General features: G+C 50.6%; 1 protein-coding gene across 2 annotated transcripts in view; it reads right to left on the reverse strand.

Moving 5' to 3' along the window:
* Positions 1 to 5,347: 5,347 nt before the first annotated feature.
* The window catches only part of LOC137309342 (actin, non-muscle 6.2-like), a 44,063-nt gene continuing 23,822 nt past the window's right edge, over positions 5,348 to 25,588 (reverse strand). Inside the window, exons 3-6 of one of the 2 annotated variants that reach the window (XM_067977606.1) lie at positions 21,559 to 21,725; positions 15,522 to 15,615; positions 13,274 to 13,422; positions 5,348 to 7,193 (exon numbers count right to left, since the gene is read on the reverse strand). In XM_067977606.1, the coding sequence (XP_067833707.1) occupies positions 6,189 to 7,193; positions 13,274 to 13,399 (1,131 nt within the window). In that variant the 5' untranslated portion in view covers positions 13,400 to 13,422; positions 15,522 to 15,615; positions 21,559 to 21,725 and the 3' untranslated portion in view covers positions 5,348 to 6,188. The remainder of the gene's footprint in view (positions 7,194 to 13,273; positions 13,423 to 15,521; positions 15,616 to 21,558; positions 21,726 to 25,588) is intronic. The other variant, XM_067977602.1, reaches the window with a different exon arrangement.

A 25,588-nucleotide genomic window follows, 5' to 3' on the forward strand; every position in this document is an offset into this window, starting at 1 on the left:
AGCCACTTCCTTTAAGACCCTCGGATGCAAGCCATCAGGTCCAGGGGACTTGTCAGCCTTTAGACCCATTAGTTTACCTAGTACTTTTTCTCGAGTCATTTTTTTTAGTTCATTCCTCCTTTGCCCCTTGATTTTCTACTATTATTGGTATATTATTAGTGTCTCCTACTGTGAAGACAGATACAAAATATCTGTTCAATTCCTCTGCCATTTCCTTGTTTTCCATTATTATTTCCTCAGTCTCATCCTCTAAGGGACCAATGTTTACTTTAGCTACCCTCTTCCTTTTTATATACTTGTAGAAAATTTTACTGTCAGTTTTTATATTTCTTGCTAGTTTACTCTCATAATTTATTTTCTCCCTCTTTATTATTCCTTTAGTCATCCTTTGCTGGTTTTTAAAGTTTTCCCAATCTTCGGGCTTACCAGTAACCTTTGCCATGTTGTATGCTTTTTCTTTTAACCTTTGGGACGTCCTGAGGTCGTGAAAGGCGCTATATAAATGCAAATCTTCCTTTCCTTCTTTCTCTTGATTTTTACCACTGCAAGCAAATGCAATCTTTATTCCTTTATAAATTTCTGTCAGGCAAAGATGACAATGGCTGGGTTCATAGGTCCTGAAGAAACTAGAAAGTGAGCAATTTTGCATTTATTGCCCAACCCTAATTGGCCCGTAAGAGTTAACCACGGAGAGTGGATCTGGAATGAGGTATAGGCCCAGTCTGGGCAGGGTCCCTTCCCTGAAGGACATTAGTGAAACCAGTTGTTTTTTTATGACAATCCAACAGCTTCATGGTCGCTTCATTTGATTACCAGACTTATTGATTTCAATTCCCCAACACACCACGATGGGGTTTAAACCCACTGCCTCAGGATTGCCAGTCCAGTACCATAAACCACTAATCGACTGGACCCATCCTCTGGAAGGAACATTGGCCCCCACTCCTTCACCCTCCCCGCCTCCCAGAATGAAATCTCTCACCCTGAGCGGTCCCCTCCCCCTTCACTAATTTCCCTCCGTCTGCCTCTCCCACACCCAGTACTCTCCTGCACTTTTATGGTATGGAATGCTCAGTCTACCTGCTGCTTACATTGGGACAAGTTCCTATCCCCCGGGGCGCACTCAGTGCAACAATTTGCCCTTCCCGTCTCACTGACTCTGGTTCACAGAAAGGTTTCATCAAGGAAGGAGGCCTCTCAGCCCATCGAGACCGTGCCAGCTCTCTGCAAGAGCAATCCAGCTAGTCCTGAAGGAGATAGCTGCCAGACTGGGCTTGCAGTAGGTGGTGAGCGAACCAACACGAGGGTAAATCCTACTTTACCTCGTCCTCACCAATGTACCTGTCACAGATGCATCTGTCCGCGACAGTATTGGTAGGAGTGACCACCGCACGGTCCTTGTGGAGACGAAGTCCCGTCTTCACACTGAGGACACCATCCAATGTGTTGTGTGGCACTACCACCGTGCTAAATGGGATAGATTCAGAACAGATCTAGCAGCTCAAAACTAGGCATCCATGAGGCGCTGTGGGCCATCAGCAGCAGCAGAATTGTATTCCAGCACAATCTGTAACCTCATGGCCTGACATATTCCTCACTCTCCCATTACCAACAAACCAGGGGATCAAACATGGCTCAATGAGGACTGCAGAAGAGCATGCCATGAGCAGCACCAGGCGTACATAAAAATGAGGTGCCAACCTGATGAAGCTACAACTCAGGACTACATGCATGCTAAACAGCAGAAGCAACATGCTATAGACAGAGCTAAGCGATTCCACAACCAACGGATCAGATCAAAGCTCTGCAGTCCTGCCACATCCAGTCGTGAATGGTGGTGGACAATTAAACAACTAATGGGAGGAGGAGGAGGAGGCTCCGTGAACATCCCCATCCTCAATGATAACAGAGTCCAGCACGTGAGTGCAAAAGATAAGGCCATAGAACCATAGAAAAGATACAGCACAGAAGGGGGCCATTCGGCCCATCGTGTCCACGCTGGCTCGAAGAACAACCAGGTGCTCATTCTAATCCCACCTTCCAGTACCCGGTCCGTAGCCCTGCAGCTTACAGCACTTTAGGTGCAGGTCCAGGTACTTTTGAAAGAGTTGAGGGTCCCTGCCTCGACCACCAATTCGGGCAGCAAATTCCATACACCCACCACCCTCTGGGTTTTTCCTCATGTCCCCTCTAATCCTTCCACCAATCAGCTTAAATCTCGGTCCTCTAGTTCTTGAACTCTCCGCTAGGGGAAAGAGGTACTTCCTGTCTACTCTATCTGGGCCCCTCACAATTTTGTACACCTCAATCAAGTCACCCCTCAGCCTCCTCTGCTTCACAGAAAACAACCCCAGCCTATCCAATCTCTCCTCGTAGCTGCAATTTTCAAGCCCTGGCAACATTCTTGTAAATCTTCTCTGCACTCTCTCCAGAGCAATTACGTCCTTCCCGTAATGTGGTGACCAGAACTGCTCACAATACTCCAGCTGTGGCCTTACCAGCATTTTATACAGTTCCATCTTCAGCCAGAAGTGCCGAGTGAATGATGCATCTCGGCCGCCTCCCGATATCCCCACCATCACAGAAGCCAGTCTTCAGCCAATTCACTCCATGTGATATCGAGAAACGGCTGAGTGCACTGGATACAGCAAAGGCTATGGGCCCTGACAACATCCCGGCTATAGTGCTGAAAACTTGTGCTCCAGAACGAGCCGGGCCTCCAGCCAAGCTGTTCCAGTACAGCTCCAACACTGGCATCTTCCCGACAATGTGGAAAATTGCCCAGGTATGTCCTGTCCACAAAAAGCAGGACAAATCCAATCCAGCCAATTACCACCCCATCAGTCTACTCTCAATCATCAGCAAAGTGATGGAAGGTGTCGTCGACAGTGCTATCAAGCGGCACTTACTCATTGATGAAGCAGTTGAAAATGGTTGGGCCTCGGACACTGCCCTGAGGAACTCCTGCTGCCATGTCCTGGGGCTGAGATGATTGACCTCCAACAACCACTACCATCTTCCTTTGTGCTCGGTATGACTCCAGCCACTGGAGAGTTTTCTCCGATTCACATTGGCTTCAATTTTACTAGGGTTCCTTGGTGCCACACTCGGTCAAATGCTGCCTTGATGTCAAGAGCAGTCACTCTCACCTCACCTCTGGAATTCAGCTCTTTTGTCCATGTTTGGACCAAGACTGTAATTAGGTCTGGAGCCGAGTGGTCCTGGCGGAACCCAAACTGAGCATCGGTGAGCAGGTGATTGGTGAGTAAGTGCCGCTTGATAGTGCTGTCGACGACACCTTCCATCACTTTGCTGATGATTGAGAGTAGACTGATGGGGCGGTAATTGGCTGGATTGGATTTGTCCTGCTTTTTGTGGACAGGACATACCTGGGCAATTTTCCACATTGTCGGGTAGATGCCAGTGTTGTTGCTGTACTGGAACAGCTTGGCTCGAGGTGCAGCTCGTTCTGGAGTGAATTGAATTGGCCGAAGACTGGCTTCCGTGATGGTGGGGATATCAGGAGGAGGCAGAGATGGATCATCCACTCAGCACTTCTGGCTGAAGACGGTTGCAAACGCTTCAGCTTTGTCTTTTGCACTCATATGCTGGACTCTGCTATCATTGAGGATGGGGATGTTGACAGAGCCTCCTCCTCCCGTTAGTTATTTAATTGTCCACCACCATTCACGACTGGATGTGGCAGGACTGCAGAGCTTTGATCTGATCTGTTGATTGTGGAATCGCTCAGCTCTGTCTATAGCATGTTGCTTCTGCTGTTTAGCATGCATGTAGTCCTGTGTTGTAGTTTCACCAGGTTGGCACCTCATTTTTATGTATGCCCAGTGCTGCTCCTGGCATGCTCTTCTACACTCCTCATTGAACCAGGGTTGATCCCCTGGCTTGTTTGTAATGGTAGAGTGAGGAACATGCCAGGCCAAGAGGTTACAGATTGAGGTGCTTGACAATTCTGCTGTTGATGGCCCACGGTGCCTCATGGATGCCCAGTTTTGAGCTGCTGGATCTGTTCTGAATCTATCCCATTTAGCACGGTGGTCGTCGCACACAACACATTGGATGGTGTCCTCACTGTGAAGATGGGACTACATCTCCACAAGGACTGTGCAGTGGTCACTCCCACCAATACGGTCATGGACAGGTGCATCTGTGACAGGTAGATTGGTGAGGACGAGGTCAAGTGGGTTTTTTCCCCTTCGTGTTGGTTTGGTCACCACCTGCCGCAGGTCCAGTCTGGCAGCTATGACCTCCAGGACTCGGCCAGCTTGGTCAGTAGTGGTGGTACCGAGCCACTCTTTGTGATGGACATTGAAGTCCCCCATCCAGAGTGGATTCTGTGCCCTTGCTGCCCTCAGTGCTTCCTCCAAGTGGTGCTCAACATGGAGGAGGACTGATTCTTCAGCTGTGGGAGAGCAGTAGGTGGTCATCAGCAGGAGGTTTCCTTGCCCATGTTTGATCTGATGCCATGAGATTTCATGGGACCTGGAGTCAATGTTGAGGACTCCCAGGGCCACTCCCTCCTGACTATCATTGTACCGCCAACTCTGGTCGGTCTGTCCTGTCGGTGGGACAGGACATACCCAAGGATGGTGATGGAAGTGTCTGGGACATTGGTTGAAAGGTATGATTCTGTGAGTATGGCTCTATCAGGCTGTTGCTTGACTAGTCTGTTGGACAGCTCGCCCAATTTTGGCGCAAGTCCCCAGATGTTAGTGAGGAGGACTTTGCAGGGTTGACTGGGCTTAGTTTGCCTTTGTCTTGTCTGGTGCCTCGTGGTTTGATGCAGTGTGGTCTGTCCGGTTTTCTTTTGCATTTTTGTAGTGAAATTATAGAACCGAGTGGCTTGCTCGGCCATTTCAGAGGGTGATTAAAAATCAACCACATTGCTGTGGGTCTGGAGTCACAGACTAGACCGGGTAAGGAAGGCGGGTTTCCTTCCCTGAAGGACATTAGTGAACCAGGTGGGTTTTTAATGACAATCTGGTAGTTTCATGGCCACCATTACTGATCCCAGCTTTGTGTTTAATTAAAAATTTTAATTCCCCAGCTGCCGTGGCAGGATTTGAACTCATCACTCTGGATTATTAGTCCAGGCCTCTGGATTACTAGTCTGGTAACATAACCATGATGGTACTGTAGCAAGATTGCCCTGGATTCTCCAGGACTGATTAACCTCCTGGATACTGCAGGGAGAAAAATCATTGGAGCATTGAAAGATTATACTGGGCTGAATGGCCTCCTGTGCTGGATGATTCTATGTAAAGAAAGTGGTGCATTCAATGAAGGGACTTCCATCCAACAGTGACGTTCAGAGACACAAGTGAAGATGTTACTTGTCAAATCCTTTATTGAATATTCCAGAATGTTCTGCAATAATCAGTGCAGGTGGAAAATACAGTACACCATCACAACACATTTCAAATTAACAACACTCAGGGCTTTCAGCAGAGATTGGGAGCAAATGGATCCAGGTGATACCCTGTGAGTCGTCACAGCCATTCCTCAAAGGAGAGACCCTTTCAAAAGCCCCAATCTTCCCATTACAAGCAATTGCACCGTCCCACCAACGACATCAGAAGGGAGAGACAAAAAATACTCAAGTACAATAAAAAGATTCAGACTGGAAACCACCCAGGATTGGTGGACCTGCTGGAGGGCAGATTTGGGATCTGAAGGCCACAAACCCATTGGGAATTTGTAGAATTGAATACAGATGAAATCAGATCTTGAAAGCCCCTGACTTTCTCAAACTCCCATCATCGTTGTACCATGGGAGGGTGGTAGAAGGAAAACTCAATGGACCTTTGTCCTTTTTCAATCCAGCAATTCCTTTCTACAATATGGAAAGGGGTGAGCTGAAATTTCTCCCAGGAAACCCAGACTGATCTCAACAATTTGCCCCCTCCAGATAAAACTTCCCAGGATCAAGATGAAGAGTTTCATCCTTTACCTCTCCCTGTACCCAAGCCAATGTGGAAGTGGGGTTTTTTTTTTGAAGCTGTGTAGAAAGAGTTAAGACTGACATGTACCATGCAAAGGGCCTGAAACAAAAGCTGAAAATGCTGGAAACAGAAATCAGGTCAGGCAGCATGTGGGGAGAAATGAAAAAAGGTGTAATTTCAGGTACAACTCTTGGTCAGGCCTGGATCAGTTCCGATCCTTACTGCATGTTAGAAGCACTTGCGATGGACTATGGAGGGCCCAGACTCATCGTACTCCTGCTTACTGATCCGCATTTGCTGGAAGGTGGAGAGAGAAGCCAAGATGGAGCCTCCGATCCACACTGAATACTTCCTTTCGGGTGGAGCAATGATCTTGATCTTCATTGTGCTCGGAGCCAAGGCAGTGATTTCCTTCTGCATCCGATCAGCAATACCTGGGAACATGGTTGTTCCACCAGACAAGACAGTGTTGGCAAACAGATCCTGCCTGATGTCTAAGTCACATTTCATGATGCTGCTGAAAGTGGTCTCATGGATCGCATCACATTCCATCCCAATGAAGGAGGGTTGGAAGAGGGTTTCTGGGCAGCGGAAACGCTCATTGCCGATGGTGATGACTTGGCCATCAGGGAGCTTGTAACTTTTCTCCAAGGATGAAGAAGAGCTGGCCGTCTGCATCTCCTGTTCAAAATCCAGGGCCACGTAGGAAAGTTTCTCCTTAATGTCACGCACAATCTCCCTCTCGGCTGTGGTTGTGAAGGAGTAGCCACGTTCAGCCAGGATCTTCGTCAAGTAGTCAGTCAGATCCTGGCCAGCCAGGTCTAGTCGCAGGATGGCATGAGGTAAGGCGTACCCTTCATAGATTGGCACAGTGTGGGACACACCATCACCAGAATCTAGTACGATGCCAGTTGTGCGACCGGAGGCGTACAAGGACAGCACGGCTTGAATGGCAACATACATGGCCGGTGTGTTGAAGGTTTCAAACATGATCTGGGTCATCTTCTCCCGGTTGGCTTTGGGGTTCAGAGGTGCCTGTGTGAGGAGAACAGGATGTTCCTCTGGGGCCACTCGCAGCTCATTGTAGAAGGTGTGGTGCCAGATCTTCTCCATGTCATCCCAGTTGGTCACAATCCCATGCTCGATTGGGTATTTCAGGGTCAGAATCCCTCTCTTGCTCTGGGCTTCGCCACCAACATAACTGTCTTTCTGACCCATTCCTACCATCACGCCCTAGAATGGGAGACAAGAAAATGAAACAAAGGATGTTATATCCTATCAGAAGCCAGAAGAAGCTTAACTGAGGGCTTTCTGCTGGAGAGGAAGCCATTATAGCAGGTTGACAAATCAACTGCTTCGGCATTGCTGGCAAGGCCGGATTAAGTGTCCATCCCTAGTTTCCCTGATAACAGAGAGTGTCTTGCTAGGCTGCTGCAGAGGGCAGTTAAGGGTCAACCATGTTGGTGTGGGGACTGGAGTCACATAAGCCCAGACTGGGAAAGATGGCAGGTTTCTTTCCCCTGGAGACATTAGTGAACCAGTGGGGCTTTTACGACCTTCTGTTGAAAGCATTCAGCTTAATTCATTTTCTCATCTTTATTGTGCTGGTTGGAAATACTGGCCTTAAGTTATCTCAACCGTCCTGAATTTAATATTGCTGGCATTCTAAGGAGGAAAAAAAAATTCTCCCCTCTGGTTCTTTTGCCAATTACCTTCAATCTGTGTCCTCTGGTTACCAACCCTCCTGCCACTGGAAACAGTTTCTCTTTATTTACTCTACCAAAACCACTCATGAGTTGGAACATTAAGTCTCCTTAACTTCCTCTGCTCTCAGGAGAGCAACCTCAGCTTCTCCACATAACTGAAGTCCCTCGTTTCTCACCCCCACCCCGTCTGCTAGTTATTCACAATTGGATGGGCAAGAGGAGAGGGGAACGGAAGGACTGTGTTGCACCAGCCACAAGCTAAGATGTGTTTTATGTCAGAAGAATGCTGGAAACGACAGTACAAGATTAGGACCACTTATGGCAATCAGATGATGAGACTAAGTTCTCTGCCCTTGCTATGAACGGTGACTGCCCAGATTTGGGCATTGGTTCAAATTCCATTACAACAGGAATAAGGAGGCAGTCTCTCCCACTGAGCTTACTGGAAGATCAGGCACGAAAAAGAGGCACCAGGGCAGGATAGGTTTCGAAGAGATGAGCAAGGTTTGTAGCACCCAGCCTTGCACACTAAATATATAGGGCAAGAAAGACAGGTTATAAAGTGTCAGCCAAGAGACAATTAAACCACTCCCACACTAAGCAACAATCCCATGGCACTATTTGAAGAGTCGTCGGGTGTTTTCCCAGTGTCCTGGCCAACATTCACAACAAAACTGGTTAATCTTCTCATTTGCTGTTTGTGGGACCTTGCTGTGCACAAATTGGCTGCCACTTGCACCTGTGACAAGGCTGCGAAATGCTTTGGGATGTCCAGTGGATAAGACAGTATAGATAAATTAAAAATGTTTCCTTTCCCACTGACAGCACTGGGATTAGTTCCATGGGTGGGTGTACCTCACTCAGGTCATTAGTAGGCAAGTTTACACAATCAGTAATAAAATATTTAGCCACAACCCAATCCTTGGAACAGTACACACCCAACAGGATACTGCTCAGGAGATGGAAGATGGCGGAATTTCCCTCCCCCTCTTACAACGGGGGGAATCTAATTATAACTCCCAAAATGTCTAATAGACTGTAAGTAATACAGACCTGGGCATCAAATTGCCACAGTTTAGTGTTACACAAAGTGGGTGCACACTAAACAGACCTCCCAATTTCCACCCACCCTTTAAAAAAGGATTCACCGAGTTACATCAAAACTACAGTAGAGAAACAGGCCATTCGGCCCAACTGGTCTATGCCGGTGTTTATGCTCCACATGAGCCTCCCACAGTATTTCATCTAACCCCATCACCATATCCTTCTATTCCTTTCTCCCTCAGTGTTTATCTCGCTTCCCCTTAAAATGTATCTGTGCTATTTGCCTCAACTACTCGTTGTGGTAGTGAGTTCCACATTCTAACCACTCTGGGGGAAAGAAAAGTTTCTCCTGAATTCCCTATTGGATTTATTAGCAACCATTTTATATTTATGACCTCTCCCCCACAAGTAGAAACATTCTCTACATCTACCCCATCAAACTCCATTATTTTAAAGGCCTCTATCAGGTCACCCCTCAGTTTTCTCATATCCAGAGGAAAGAAAGAGTCCCAGCCTGTTCAGCCTTTCCTGATAAGGGTATCCTCTCACTCCTGGTATCATCCTTGTGAATCTTTTTTGTACCCTCTATAATAGGGAGACCGGAACTGTTCACAATGCTCCAAGTGTGGTCTAACCAAGGTTCTATACAAGTTTAACCTTCTCTCCAATTCTCTCCCTCTAGAAATGAACCCCAGTGCTTGGTTTGTGTAAAGGTGGCCTTAACCTGCGTCACTACTTTTAGTGATTTGTGTATCTGTACCCCGATCCCTCTGCTCCTCTACCCCATTTGGATTCTTATTATCCAAGCAGTGTGTGGCCGCCTCATTCTTACCAAATGCACCGTTCACTTTAAATTGTTCAATAAAAGAAAATCACACCCAGCCGGTCTGGTCATCTGTCTACATGCTGAACAACACCATGAAGGAAGAAAATTCACTCGCTTGTATTCACTCTCAGGGATTGGGATGTCACTGGCAGGGCCAGCATTTATTTCCCATCTCTATTTGGGGTGTGTGGGGACCGGAGACACACAGACCCAGACTGGGTAAGGATGGCAGATTCCATAAATAGGACCAGGAGTCGGCCACACGGCCCCTCGGGCCCACTCCGCCATTCAGTAAGATCACGGCTGATATAAAATTTAAAAAAGGGCATCAGCGAAACTAGTTATGGTTTGTTTTAAAACTACAATCTGACAGCTTCATGGTCACTTTTACTGATCTTTATGTCCAGATTTTAAAATAAAAAACACCTGAATTTAAGTTCTCAAACTGCCAGGGTGGGATTTGAACTCATGAAATGACAAAACAAAAACAAAAGCCACCCTTGTATTTAGAGAACTTCCACTTATATATTGTACCCAATCACACCCTCAAGACATCCCAAAGCACCCTGCCACCTGATGGAATATTTTAGAAGCACAAGTCACTTTCTTTTGTAGTTACAAAAAACAGTGGCCAATTTGCACACAGCAAGATCCCACAAACAAAGTGAATTTGATGACGTGCTAATCCTTTGAGGTGGCATTGGTTGAGGGGAACATTTGACCAGGACCACCGGGAGAGCTCTGCACACTGCTCCAAAGAGTACATCCAGGATCTTTTATCATCAACCTGATCAGAGAAGGCAGGTCCCAGCTTAACACTCAGGCATCTTACTTGGATCTGGGCCTATGTGAGGCCAGACCCACTCCAATGTGGTTGTCTCTAACTGCCCTCTGAAGTGGCCTAGCAAGACACCCAGGAGGGAGGAACTAAAAACAATCACTGTCACTAGAGAAAAAGTACTAGGTAAACTAATGGGTCTAAAGGCTGACAAGTCCCCTGGACCTGATGGCTTGCATCCGAGGGGCTTAAAGGAAGTGGCGACAGAGATAGTGAATGCATTGGTTGTAATCTTCCAGAATTCACCAGATTCTGGAAAGGTCTCAGCGGATTGGAAAACCACAAACGTAACACCCCTATACAAGAAGGGAGAGAGGCAGAAAGCAGGTAACTATAGACCAGTTAGCCTAACATCTGTCATTGGGAAAATGCTAGAATCCATTATTAAGGAAGTAGTAGCAGGACATTTGGAGACTCCTAATACAATCAAGGAGAGTCAACATGGTTTTATGAAAGGGAAATCATGTCTGACAAATTTATTAGAGAGTTCTTTGAGGAAGTAACAGGCAGGATGGATAAAGGGGAACCAATGGATGTAGTATATTTGGATTTCCAAAAGGCATTCAATAAGGTGCCACATAAAAGATTACTGCACAAGATAAGAGCTCATGGTGTTGGGGGTAATATACTGGCACAGATAGAGGATTGACTAACAGAAAACAAAGAGTCGGGATAAAAGGGTCATTTTCAAAATGGCAATCTGTAACTAGTGGGGTGTCGCAGGGCTCAGTACTGGGGCCTCAACTATTTACAATATATATCAATGACTTGGATGAAGGAACAGAGTGTCTTGTGGCCAAATTTGCTGATGATACAAAGATAGGTGGAAAAGCAAGTTGTGAGGAGGACACAAAGTGTCTGCAAAGGGATATTGACAGGTTAAGCGAATGGGCAAAAATTTGGTAGATTGAGTATAATGTGGGAAAATGTGAAGTCATCCATTTTGGGAGGAATAAATAAAAAGCAAAATGTTATATAAATGGAGAAACACTATGGTACAGATTTGGGTGTCCTCGTACATGAAACACAAAGTCAATATACAGGTGCAGCAGGTAATCTGGAAGGCAAACGGAATACTGGCCTTTTTTTAATTCGTTCATGGGATGTGGGCGTCGCTGGCAAGGCCAGCATTTATTGCCATATTTCTAGGGGGATGGAGTATAAAAGCAGGGAAGTCCTGCTACAACAGTACAGGGTGCTGGTGAGACCACACCTGGAGTACTGTGTACAACTTTGGTCACCTTATTTAAAGGAAGGACATACTTGCATTGGAGGAAGTTCAGAGCAGGTTCACTAGGTTGATTCCGGGTACGGAAGGGTTGTCTCATGAGGAAAGATTGAACAGGTTGGGCCTATACTCATTGGAGTTGCGAACAAAGAGATCTTATTGAAACAGTAGATTCTGAGGGGGCTTGACAGGGTAAATGCTGAGAGGATTCCCACATGGGGGAATCTAGAACTAGTCTCAGAATAAGGGGTTGCCCATTTAAGACAGATGAGGAGAAATTTCTTCTGAGGGTTGTGAACCTTTGGAATTCTTTGCCCCAAAGAGCAGTGGAGGACGAGTCATTGAATATATTCAAGACCGAGTTCGACAAATTTTTGATCAGCAAGGGAGTCAAAGGATATGGGGAAAGGGCGGGAAAGTGGAGTTGAGGCCAGAATCAGATCAGCCATGGTCTCATTGGGTGGCGGGGCAGGCTCGAGGGGCCAAATGGCCTACTCCTATCTCTTATACCCCTTGTTTCCCCTTTTCATTGCTAAATCCTGGTGCCCATCCCCCTACCAAATTAGTTCACCCCCCTTCCATACAGCTGAGCCACCCATGGTGCTATGGTCTTGGCTCTGGCTGCACTCCACAGGGAAGCCCTCTCCCTCACCAGTCTTCAGAACTGAATATTGGAGAGAGTGTGCGATGCCCTCAGGGGACTCCTGCACTTCCTGCCTGGTCCTCCTTGTCTGCCTAGCAATCACCCAGTCCCTCTCTGCCTGCATTCTCAAGCTGTGAGGTGACCACCTCCTGAAACATGCTAGCCACGCAGCTCAACCTCACGGATGCAATGTAGTTAGATCGCCTCCCATCGTCTCAGGGCAACTGGGCGGGGGAGCAATAAATACCAGCCACACCCCAAGAATGGCAAAAACTAAAAGCAAGTGATAGGGGAGGGACAGAGTCAGTGGCGAGGGAGCAGGGTTAATAGCAGAGGCACAGAGAGGCTGCCTTCAGTCTTTCTGCAATGAGTCCAAGGCAATGGAGGTTGGAAAAAGCAGTCTAACAGCACAGGAGTCCAGAGGTAGAGCTGGACATCACCAGTAGACATGTGGAAGCTAACCCCATGTTTTGGTGAAGGGTTAGCATCTGGATTTGGAGGAGGTGGAGGGTCAGGGATGGAAACCTGGAGGTGACAAGGTGAGTCAGACCAAGTCATCTCATCAATTGGTCAGTCAGTATTTGAAGACTTGGCTACAGGCCAATTTGGTCCTCATACAACTCCTTGAAAACATACTTTTACATTGCAGCTAGATTCAGTCAAACTCCTGCCACAGCAAGACCAGAATATGATCGTGGAAATACTCCCGTGTTTACACTTGAAACACAGACCAATTGGATCCAAAGTCCGCAAGAACAGGGGTCTCCGATCACCAATGGAGCAAGCTGGGCTGGCCAGGGAATGTTAGCCACTAAAGATCGCATCAATCATCCACCAGGATGACTCTTCACTGACAGAAGGCCCCTCAGAACAGTTCCAGACAATCACAATCCTCTCAAGGAGACACTTAAAATAAAGCCTGCATTCAAATCTTAATACAAGGAAACAAAAGAACTATTCCAAAACAAGAATGTTGCCCGCACCACTTTACACTGAACAAGTTCATACTTCTCAGTCGAAGGACTCACCTGGTGTCGAGGCCGGCCCACGATGGAGGGGAACACGGCCCTGGGAGCGTTGTCCCCCGCAAACCCAACCTTACATATCCCAGATCCACTATCCACCACCAGAGCAGCAATTTCATCATCAGCCATGGTTTACAAACTAAAGGAAGGGGCTGAAACAGAGAAAAAAAGGAACCCCATTAATCGAGTTACAAGACCCCAAAACCAACACGGTTTACACCAACTAGTCATTACATTAAAGCCAGTATCCCACTACCTCTTTGCAGAGAATTCTGCTCCTGCTCCTGTTCCCAGACTCTCCCCACAGACACTATCTCCTCCTCACCCCTCTTCCTTTATAGAGGACAAGGCTCCAACCCCCCCCCCCGCCATTCCGACCACGAGGCAGCCAACCACTGAGAGTGAGGGGACGGAGCCAGAAACAGCCAATGAGGATCAGGGAGTGAACCCAATAATTTAACTTATTGGCATTATTCCTACTTTGAAACATAAACTTTCCCCGCCCCTGCTTTGTTATTTATTTTCAGTATTAATTAATATTTGCTGTTGGATTTAACCATTTAACTGCTGGACGCTCTTTTCACCAATTTCCATCCCTGTCAGGTGGTGACTCGGGAATGGGTAACTGACCCGTAGGATACAGGCAGCTTCCGGCCTTGCACGGAGCAGTAATTAGGATTGGTCGATGGGCCTGAGGAACTCCACGTTCCTCCCTCCCATCCACACAGTGCAGGAGACACGTTTAACAAGAGCGGCCACTCGCTCCCAACTCAAATCCCCCAGGAGATTCACAGCCACTCCAATTCCAATCCTCAGTCGGGGTTTCACCCCCCTCTCGTGTGGGGCCCGTCGGTCTGGACTGTTTCTGGGGAATTGTTGGACGACACTGGCCGTCACTGTGAGGTCACACGGGCGAAGGCGGGCACCTCTCACCGTCCGCCATCCCCCACGGATATCCCCCGTTTTACACTTCCACCCAAAGTTAAAATTACCGCCTCACTGTGGGGCCGACCCATCAATCCCCCCTCAACATCCATCGTAGTCTGAGGGCAATTATAATTAATTCAGTGCGACAACCACAACAACCTGCATTTATATAGAACCTTTAACACAGTAAAACATCCCAAGGCGCTTCACAGAAGCGATTGTCAAACAAAATTTGACACCGAGCCACATAAGGAGATATTAGGACAGGTGACCAAAAGCTTAGTCAAAGAGAGAGGTTTTAAGGAGAGTCTTAAAGGAGGAGAGAGAGGCAGAGAGGTTTAGGGAGGGAATTCCAGAGCTTAGGGCCTCGGCAGCTGAAGGCACGGCCGCCAATGGTGGAGCGATTAAAATCGGGGGATGCGCAAGAGGCCAGAATTGGAGGAGCGCAGAGATCTCGGACGGTTGTAGGGCTGGAGGAGGTTAGAGAGATAGGGAGGGGGGAGGCCATGGAGGGATTTGAACACAAGGATGAGAATTTTAAATTCCAGGCGTTGATGGACCAGGAGCCAATGTAGGTCAGTGAGCACAGGGGCTGATGGGTGAATGGGACTTGAAACAGGAAACCAGGCCCCACCATGCTGGTCTAATCGCTAAAAGACACACCAGGCATGGAGCTGACTCACACAGGCTGGCAGGACTGAGCCTTGATCCCTGTTTTGTGTTGAGTTAATTCAGCCAAGGCGACAGCAGAGGGGCTGAACTTGGCCACAGCGCCCTTGAGCTAGAGAGGGGGGATAGAGAACGCGGGGAACCCTGCTGGAAAGTGTTCCCCCTCTGCAGTCGAATAGCCGGTCAATACTCGCTGTCTCGGCTCTCATGGAAGCAACGATAACTCATCCCAGAGTCCTGCTAGGGTTCGAATGCCCAAATAAAAAGAAAGACTTGAAAGACTCCCATTTCAAGGCGATTTAGACAAGTTGAGTGAGTGGGCAAATACATGGCAGATGCAGTATAATGTGGATAAATGTGAAGTTATCCACTTCGGAAGGAAAAACAGAAAGGCAGAGTATTATTTAAATGGTGATAGATTGGGGAATGTTGATGTACAAAGGGACCTGGGTGTCCTTGTACACCAGTCACTGAAAGCAAATATGCAGGTGCAGCAAGCAGTTAGGAAGGCAAATGGTATGTTGGCCTTCATTGCAAGAGGATGTGAGTATAAGAACAAGGATGTCTTACTGCAGTTATACAGGGCCTTGGTGAGACCACATCTGGAGTATTGTGTGCAGTTTTGGTCTCCTTACCTAAGAAAGGATATACTTGCCATAGAGGGAGTGCAGCGAAGGTTCACCAGACTGATTCCTGGGATGGCAGGACTGTCGTATGAGGAGAGATTGGGTCGACTCGGCCTGTATTCACTCGAGTTTAGAAGAATGAGAGGGGATTTAGTTGAAACATATAAAATTCTGACAGGGCGAGACAGACTGGATGCAGGGAGGACATTTCACCTGGCTGGGGAGGGTCCAGAACGAGGGGTCACAGTCTCAGGATACGGGGTAGGACATTTAGGACTGAGATGAGGAGAAATTTCTTCACTCAGAGGGTGGTGAACCTGTGGAATTCTCTACCACAGAAGACTGTGGAGGCCAAGTCACTGAATATATTTAAGAAGGAGCGAAATAGTTTTCTGGACACAAAAGGCAACAAGGGGTATGGGGAGAGAGCGGGAATATGGTATTGAGATAGAGGATCAGCCATGATCATATTGAATGGCGGAGCAGGCTCGAAGGGCCGAATGGCCTACTCCTGCTCCTATTTTCTATGTTTCTAACATTCAAGATTAGATTGGAGAGGTGGATGAAGGAAAAGGGATTGAAAGGATCAGTAACCAGAGGACACAGATTTAAAGTGATCGGCAAAAGAGGCAGAGGAGACATAAGGAAAAACATTTTTTTTTACACAGCGAGTTGTTCTGATCTGGAATGCGCTGCCAGAAGCAGATTCAATAATAACTTTCAAAAGGGAATTGGATAAATACTTGAAGGGAAACAATTTACAGAGCTATGGGGAAAGAGCAGGGGAATGGGATTAATTGGACAGCTCTTTCAAACAGCCAGCACAGGCGCGATGGGTCGAATGGCCTCCTCCTGTGCCGTACCTACTGTGATATCGGAACAGGGCAAATGTGATTAGGACTATTTGCTTGCACTGATATGGATGATACTGAGATGAAAAGGGTTAAATTATGAGGTTGCATAGACTGGGCTTGTATTCCCTCGAGTATAGAAGATTAAGGGGTGATCTAATCGAGGGGTTTAAGATGATTAAAGGATTTGATGGGGTTGATAGAGAGAAACTATTTCCTCTGGTGGGGGAGAGTCCAGAACAAGGGGGCATAACCTTAAAATTTGAGCTGGGCCGTTCAGGGGTAATGTCAGGAAGCAATTGATACTAGCTCAATTGCTAAATTTAAATCTGAGATAGATAGATTTTTGGCAACCAAAGGTATTAAGGGATATGGGCCAAAGGCAGGTATATGGAGTTAGATCACAGATCAGCCATGATCTTATCAAATGGCGGAGCAGGCACGAGGGGCTGAATGGCCTACTCCTGTTCCTATGTCTTCACGCAAAGGGGAGTGGGAATCTGGAACTCTCTCCCCAAAAAGCTGTTGAGGCCGGGGCTCGATTGAAAATTTCAAAACTGAGGTTGATCGATTTTTGTTGGGTAAGGGTATTAAGGGTTACTGACCCGAGGCGGGTAAATTGAGTTAAGATACAGATCAGCCATGATTGCACTGAATGGCGGAACAAGCTCGAGGGGCTGAATGGCCTCCTCCTGTTCCTACAGACCAGTTGGGACAAATGGCCTGTTTCCATGTTGTACCTTATGTGAATTTCTGTGGAGTGAACTGCCTGCAACTTTCATCATGTTCAGTATCCTGCACGCAGAAGAAAGCAGTTTCCAAACTAAACCAAACGAGGCCTCGCCCAGCGATAACTCGGCCCTCCCTTGGAGCGATCGGAGGAGTACAGGCACACGCAAGACACAGGGATCTGATCCAGATTGCGAGGGGCTTTCATTGTTACATTCCCCGTAGCGGATACAGGGCAGTGAGAGCCTACGTCTGAGCGACTGACACCACTGAACTCGAGTAAACACCTGCGGCACATCTCAATCTGGAACAGGCAGCAACAAATTGAGTTTGGGATACTCTGAAAGCACAAAACTGCTGGCACTACAGTCCAGAGCGGCAATCGGCCAGAGAGAGAGGGCATAAGCATGGGTGGAGGGGAGAAAAATAAATATCACACTGGTGTAGTGCCGATCATCATCGAGATCTTCAGTTGAGGCACATTATTGGGGCACTTTCGAGGGAGGTTCTAAGCTGCATCTACCCTGATCTGGGATAATTGATTCTAAACTGGGTGCGTAAAGTGGAACGATATTGCATTCCTCACCCCACCGAGTAATATAACTGCACAAACTCTGAATTATTGTTACTCAATTACTTTATTCATGATAAAATAAACGGGTTAAAGGCTGCAGTAAAATAACGGGAGAGGAATCAGATACAAGAACATTGAGTGTTCAAATAATATTATTACAGTGCACTTTCTAAGATATAACAGTGTTTTAAAAATGGGACAGGAGCGATTAGAGGGTAACGGCTTACTCCCCGTACTGGCACCAGCTACCCCCTCCCCCTCCCCGTACTGGCACCAGCTACCCCCTCCCCCTCCCCCTCCCCCGTACTGGCACCAGCTACCCCCTCCCCCTCCCCCTCCCCGTACTGGCACCAGCTACCCCCCTCCCCCTCCCCCGTACTGGCACCAGCTACCCCCTCCCCCTCCCCCTCCCCGTACTGGCACCAGCTACCCCCCTCCCCCTCCCCCGTACTGGCACCAGCTACCCCCTCCCCCTCCCCCTCCCCCGTACTGGCACCAGCTACCCCCCTCCCCCTCCCCCGTACTGGCACCAGCTACCCCCTCCCCCTCCCCCTCCCCGTACTGGCACCAGCTACCCCCTCCCCCTCCCCCTCCCCCGTACTGGCACCAGCTACCCCCTCCCCCTCCCCCTCCCCGTACTGGCACCAGCTACCCCCTCCCCCTCCCCCTCCCCGTACTGGCACCAGCTACCCCCTCCCCCTCCCCCTCCCCCGTACTGGCACCAGCTACCCCCTCCCCCTCCCCCTCCCCGTACTGGCACCAGCTACCCCCTCCCCCTCCCCCTCCCCCGTACTGGCACCAGCTACCCCCTCCCCCTCCCCCTCCCCGTACTGGCACCAGCTACCCCCCTCCCCCTCCCCCTCCCCGTACTGGCACCAGCTACCCCCTCCCCCTCCCCCTCCCCCTCCCCGTACTGGCACCAGCTACCCCCTCCCCCTCCCCCGTACTGGCACCAGCTACCCCCTCCCCCTCCCCCGTACTGGCACCAGCTACCCCCTCCCCCTCCCCCGTACTGGCACCAGCTACCCCCTCCCCCTCCCCCGTACTGGCACCAGCTACCCCCCTCCCCCTCCCCCTCCCCGTACTGGCACCAGCTACCCCCCTCCCCCTCCCCCTCCCCCGTACTGGCACCAGCTACCCCCTCCCCCTCCCCCGTACTGGCACCAGCTACCCCCCTCCCCCTCCCCCTCCCCGTACTGGCACCAGCTACCCCCCTCCCCCTCCCCCGTACTGGCACCAGCTACCCCCTCCCCCTCCCCCTCCCCCGTACTGGCACCAGCTACCCCCCTCCCCCTCCCCCGTACTGGCACCAGCTACCCCCTCCCCCTCCCCCTCCCCCGTACTGGCACCAGCTACCCCCTCCCCCTCCCCCTCCCCCGTACTGGCACCAGCTACCCCCCTCCCCCTCCCCCTCCCCCGTACTGGCACCAGCTACCCCCTCCCCCTCCCCCTCCCCCGTACTGGCACCAGCTTCCCCCTCCCCCGTACTGGCACCAGCTACCCCCCTCCCCCTCCCCCTCCCCCGTACTGGCACCAGCTACCCCCTCCCCCTCTCCCTCCCCCGTACTGGCACCAGCTACCCCCTCCCCCTCTCCCTCCCCCGTACTGGCACCAGCTACCCCCTCCCCCTCCCCCTCCCCCGTACTGGCACCAGCTACCCCCTCCCCCTCCCCCGTACTGGCACCAGCTACCCCCTCCCCCTCCCCCTCCCCCGTACTGGCACCAGCTACCCCCTCCCCCTCCCCCGTACTGGCACCAGCTACCCCCCTCCCCCTCCCCCTCCCCCGTACTGGCACCAGCTACCCCCCTCCCCCTCCCCCTCCCCGTACTGGCACCAGCTACCCCCCTCCCCCTCCCCCTCCCCCGTACTGGCACCAGCTACCCCCTCCCCCTCCCCCTCCCCCGTACTGGCACCAGCTACCCCCCTCCCCCTCCCCGTACTGGCACCAGCTACCCCCCACCCCCTCCCCGTACTGGCACCAGCTACCCCCTCCCCCTCCCCCTCCCCCGTACTGGCACCAGCTACCCCCCTCCCCCTCCCCGTACTGGCACCAGCTACCCCCCACCCCCCTCCCCGTACTGGCACCAGCTACCCCCTCCCCCTCCCTGTACTGGCACCAGCTACCCCCCTCCCCCTCCCCGTACTGGCACCAGCTACCCCCCCACCCCCTCCCCGTACTGGCACCAGCTACCCCCTCCCCCTCCCCGTACTGGCACCAGCTACCCCCTCCCCCTCCCTGTACTGGCACCAGCTACCCCCCACCCCCTCCCCGTACTGGCACCAGCTACCCCCTCCCCCTCCCCCGTACTGGCACCAGCTACCCCCTCCCCCTCCCCCTCCCCCGTACTGGCACCAGCTACCCCCTCCCCCTCCCCCGTACTGGCACCAGCTACCCCCCTCCCCCTCCCCGTACTGGCACCAGCTACCCCCTCCCCCTCCCCCGTACTGGCGCCAGCTACCCCCCTCCCCCTCCCCGTACTGGCACCAGCTACCCCCTCCCCCTCCCCGTACTGGCGCCAGCTACCTCCCTCCCCCTCCCCCGTACTGGCACCAGCTACCCCCCTCCCCGTACTGGCACCAGCTACCCCCTCCCCCTCCCCCTCCCCGTACTGGCACCAGCTACCCCCTCCCCCTCCCCCTCCCCCGTACTGGCACCAGCTACCCCCTCCCCCTCCCCCGTACTGGCACCAGCTACCCCCTCCCCCTGCCCCGTACTGGCGCCAGCTACCCCCCTCCCCCTCCCCGTACTGGCGCCAGCTACCCCCTCCCCCTCCCCCTCCCCCGTACTGGCACCAGCTACCCCCTCCCCCTCCCCCGTACTGGCACCAGCTACCCCCTCCCCCTGCCCCGTACTGGCGCCAGCTACCCCCTCCCCCTCCCCCGTACTGGCACCAGCTACCCCCTCCCCCTGCCCCGTACTGGCGCCAGCTACCCCCTCCCCCTCCCCCGTACTGGCACCAGCTACCCCCCTCCCCAGAACTGGCACCAGCTACCCCCTCCCCCTCCCCCGTACTGGCACCAGCTACCCCCTCCCCCTCCCCCGTACTGGCACCAGCTACCCCCTCCCCCTCCCCCGTACTGGCACCAGCTACCCCCTCCCCCGTACTGGCACCAGCTACCCCCTCCCCCTCCCCCATACTGGCGCCAGCCAGCCCCTCCCCCTCCCTGTACTGGCGCCAGCCAGCCCCTCCCCCTCCCCCATACTGGCGCCACCTACCCCTCTCAGTTTGAGAGAGGGGTAATGGGTGCCAGCACTGGGGCAGATGGATAAGTACATGAGGGAGAAAGGAATAGAAGGATATGTTGATCGGGTGAGATGAAGTGGGGAGGGAGGAGGCTCGTGTGGAGCATAAACACAGACATTGACCTGTTGGGCCAAATGGCCTGTTTCTGTAAATTCTATATATTGGCACCAGTTATGCCCTCCCCTGTCTAACCCCCAATTACCCACCCCACTCCACTCCACTCCACTCCACCCGGGTGACCCCCAGTTACCCTCCTCCCTACCCCCCCTCTGGGTGACCCCCAGTTAACCCCTCTCCTGGGTGACCCCCAGTTAACCCCTCTCCTGGGTGACCCCCCGTTAACCCCTCTCCTGGGTGACCCCCCGTTAACCCCTCTCCTGGGTGACCCCCAGTTAACCCACCCAAACTCCCGTTACCCTCCCCCTGGGTAACCTCCAGTTACCCACCCTACCCCCCGTTACCCTCCTCCTGGGTAACCCCCCTGCTATCTAACCCCCCCCCCCATTACCCTACTCCTGGGTAACCCCCAGTTTACCCCCCCCCCCCATTACCCTCCTCCTGGGTAACCCCCAGTTACCCTCCCCATGTCAAACCCTCCGATACCCTCCCCTTCTAACCCCCAGTTACTCTCCCCCCGGTTCGGTTGTAATCTCCATGCCCCTTTACCTCGCAGTGGATTCCCTGTGTGAGCCGGATCGTCACTCTGGGAGCCTGTTGTATTCCGCGGTGGAGCCAGCCCCTGGGTAAGGGGTGGGTTAAAAGCTGACATTGCCCCGTCTGCCGACCTCCTCGTCTCCTGCGCTCGCTTGGCTCGGTCTCCCCCTTGAAGCAACCTGCAGAGCAGCAGGTTAGAGAGAAACAAAACAACACTCCTGGTAAAGAGCAGTGGATGAAATGATTTCTTCAATCTATAATCCCTCACTAACACGCTAACACCCCTGGCTAACCGTCTTTCGGAGCTGGAGCTGCGGGTGGATTCACTGTGGAGCATCCGCGATGCTGAGACTATCGTGGATAGCACGTTCAGTGAGGTGGTCACACCGCAGGTAAAGAATACGCAGGCAGAAAGGAAATGGGTGACCGCCAGGCAGAGTAAAAGGACTAGGCAGGTACAGCAGGAGACCCCTGGGGCCATCTCCCTCTCAAACAGATATTCTGCTTTGGATACTGTTGGGGGAGATGGCTTATCAGGGGAAAGCAGCAAGAGCCAGGTTCGGGGCACCATGGGTGGCTCTGCTGCACAGGAGGGGAGGAAGAAGTGGCAGGGCTATAGTGATAGGGGATTCAATTGTAAGGGGAACAGATAGGCGTTTCTGCGGCCGCAAACGTGACTCCAGGATGGTATGTTGCCTCCCTGGTGCTAGGGTCAAGGATGTCACGGAGCGGCTGCAGGGCATTCTGGAGGGGGAGGGTGAACAGCCAGTAGTCGTGGTCCATATTGGTACCAACGACATAGGTAAAAAAAAGGGATGAGGTCCTGCAAGGTGAATTTAAGGAGTTAGGAGATAAATTAAAAAGCAGGACTTCAAAGGTAGTGATCTCAGGATTACTACCGGTGCCACATGCTAGTGAGTATAGGAACAGGAGAATAGACCGGATGAATGCGTGGCTGCAGGGATGGTGTAGGAGGGAGGGATTTAGATTCCTGGGACATTGGGACCGGTTCTGGGGAAGGTGGGACCTGTACAAGCGGGACGGTTTACACCCGAGCAGGACCGGGACCAATGTCCTCGTGGGGGTGTTTGCTCGTGCTGTTGGGGAAGGTTTAAACTAGAGTGGCAGAGGGATGGGAACCTGAGCGGGGAGTCAGAAGGGAATAAAGTTGAGAGCAGCAAGAGAGGGGAAGACCCAGGGGAAATCTACAATACAAATAGTACGCACAGTTGTTCAAGAACAAGTGAAAGGGAAAAGCGTAGAGCAGCGGAAAGAAAGTGCACTTTAGGTACGACAGATAAAATGAAAACTAGAAGGCGTAAGGCGATTAACCCAGCATCAAAGCTGTGGCAGGGGGTTGGGAACCTGAGCAGGGAGACAGAGGAAAGCGTATCAGGAAGGGACAGAAGGTATGGAGTAAAAGGTAAAGTGTTAAAAAAGGAAAAAGCAGGAACTAAGTGTCACAAAACATATTTGAAAGTTCTTTATCTGAATGCACGTAGCATTCGTAACAAAATGGACGAGTTAACGGCACAAATAACGACGTATGGGTATGATCTTGTGGCCATTACAGAAACATGGCTGCAGGGTGACAACGACTGGGAATTAAATATGCTAGGGTATTTAACAATCAGGAAGGACAGGCAGGAAGGAAGGGGAGGTGGGGTGGCTATGTTAATAAGGGAAGGAATCAATGTAATAGAGAAAAGATATTGGGACAAAGGATCAGGATAATGAAACAGTTTGGGTAGAGATAAGGAATAATAAGGGACAAAAAACACTAGTGGGCGTAGTATATAGGCCTCCTAATAGTTGCAACTCTGCTGGAAGAAGTATTAATCAGGAAATAGTCGGGGCATGTAATAAGGGAACAGCTATAATTATGGGGGATTTTAACTATCATATTAACTGGACAAATCAAATTGGGCAGGGTAGCCTTGAGGAAGAGTTTATTGAGTGTATTAGGGATGGATTTCTTGAGCAGTATGTAACTGAACCTACAAGGGGGCAAGCAACCTTGGACCTGGTTACATTCCATATCCAATTAGAGGGTGAGAAGGTTAGTTCTCAAACAAGCGTACTGAGCTTGAATAAAGGAGACTATGATGGTATGAGAGCGGAATTGATCAAAGTGGACTGGGAAAATAGATTAAAGGGTAAGACGGTACATGAGCAGTGGTGTTCATTTAAGGTGTTATTTTACAACTTTCAAAAAATATATATTCCACTGAGGAAAAAAGGGTGTAAAAGAAATGACAGCCATCCGTGGCTAAGTAAAGAAATTAAGGACAGTATCTGACTAAAAACAAGGACATATAAGGTAGCCAAACTTAGTGGGAGGATAGAAGATTGGGAAGTCTTCAAAAGACAGCAAAAAGTAATGAAAGGATTGATTAAGAAAGGGAAGATAGATTATGAAAATAAATTAGCAAAAAATATAAAAAGATAGCAAGAGTTTCTACAGTTATATAAAAAGAAAAAGGGTGGCTAAGGCAAACGTAGGTCCCTTAGAGGATGAGACCGGGAAATTAATGGTGGGAAACATGGAGATGGCAAAAATGCTGAACAAATATTTTGTTTCAGTCTTTACGGTAGAGGACACTAAGAATATCCCAACACTGGACAAACGGGGGGCTCTGGGGGGGAGGAGCTAAATACGATTAAAATCACTAAGGAATTGGTACTCAGTAAATTAATGGGACTCAAGGCGGATAAATCCCCTAAACCTGATGGCTTACATCCTAGGGTCTTGAGGGAAGTGGCAGTAGGGATTGTGGATGCTTTGGTAATAATTTTCCAAAATTCTCTGGACTCGGCAAAGGTCCCGGCAGATTGGAAAACTGCCAAAGTAACACCCTTATTTAAAAAGGGTAGTAGGCAGAAGGCTGGAAATTATAGACCAGTTAGCCTAACATCTGTGGTGGGTAAAATTTTGGAGTCTATTATTAAGGAGACAGTAGCAGAACATTTGGATAAACATAATTTAATAGGACATGGCAGCAGACCTCGCACCCGTGATATGCCCCTCCTGCAAGATGTGGGAAGTCATGGACACTACCAGTGTCCCTGCCGACCATGTGTGCGGGAAGTGTGTCCACCTGCAGCTACTGACCAATCGTATCTCGGAGCTGGAGCTGCGGGTGGACTCACTGTGGAGCATCCGCGATGCAGAGAAACTCGTGGATAGCACGTTTAGCGAGTTGGTCACACCGCAGGTAAAGGGTATACAGGCAGGAAGTGAATGGGTGACCACCAGGAAGAGTAAGAGGTGCAGGCAGGTAGTGCAGGGGTCCCCTGTGGCCATCCCCCTCTCAAACAGATATGCCACTTTGGATGCTGTTGTGGGGGATGACTTATCAGGGGAAGGCAGCAGCAGCCAACTTCCTGGCACCACGGGTAGCTCTGCTGCACAGGCTGGGAGGTAAAAGAGTGAAAGAGCTATAGTGATAGTGGACTCAATTGTAAGGGGAATAGACAGGCGTTTCTGCGGCCGCAACCGAGACTCAAGGATGGTGTGTTGCCTCCCTGGTGCAAGGATCAAGGACGTCTCAGAGCGGCTACAGAACATTTTGGAGGGGGAGGGCGAACAGCCAGCTGTCGTGGTGCACATAGGCACCAACGATATAGGTAAAAAAGGGGATGAGGTCCTAAAAGCAGAATATAGGGAGTTAGGAGGTAAATTAAAAAATAGGACCTCAAAGGTAGTAATCTCAGGATTGCTGCCAGTGCCACGTGCTAGTCAGAGTAGAAATAGGAGGATATTTCAAATGAATACGTGGCTAGAGGAATGGTGCAAGGGGGAGGGATTCAAATTCCTGGGACACTGGAAACGGTTCTGGGGGAGGTGGGACCAGTACAAACCGGACGGTCTGCACCTGGGCAGGGCCGGGACCGCTGTCCTAGGAGGAGTGTTTGCTAGTGCTGTTGGGGAGGGTTTAAACTAAAGTGGCAGGGGGTTGGGAACCTGAGCAGGGAGAGAGAGGAAAGCGTAACAGGAAGGGACAGAAGGTATGGAGTAATAGGTAAAGTGTTAAAAAAGGAA

The sequence above is a fragment of the Heptranchias perlo genome, chromosome 3, assembly GCF_035084215.1.
Source record: "Heptranchias perlo isolate sHepPer1 chromosome 3, sHepPer1.hap1, whole genome shotgun sequence".
In the NCBI taxonomy this organism is placed as follows: Eukaryota; Metazoa; Chordata; class Chondrichthyes; order Hexanchiformes; family Hexanchidae; genus Heptranchias; species Heptranchias perlo.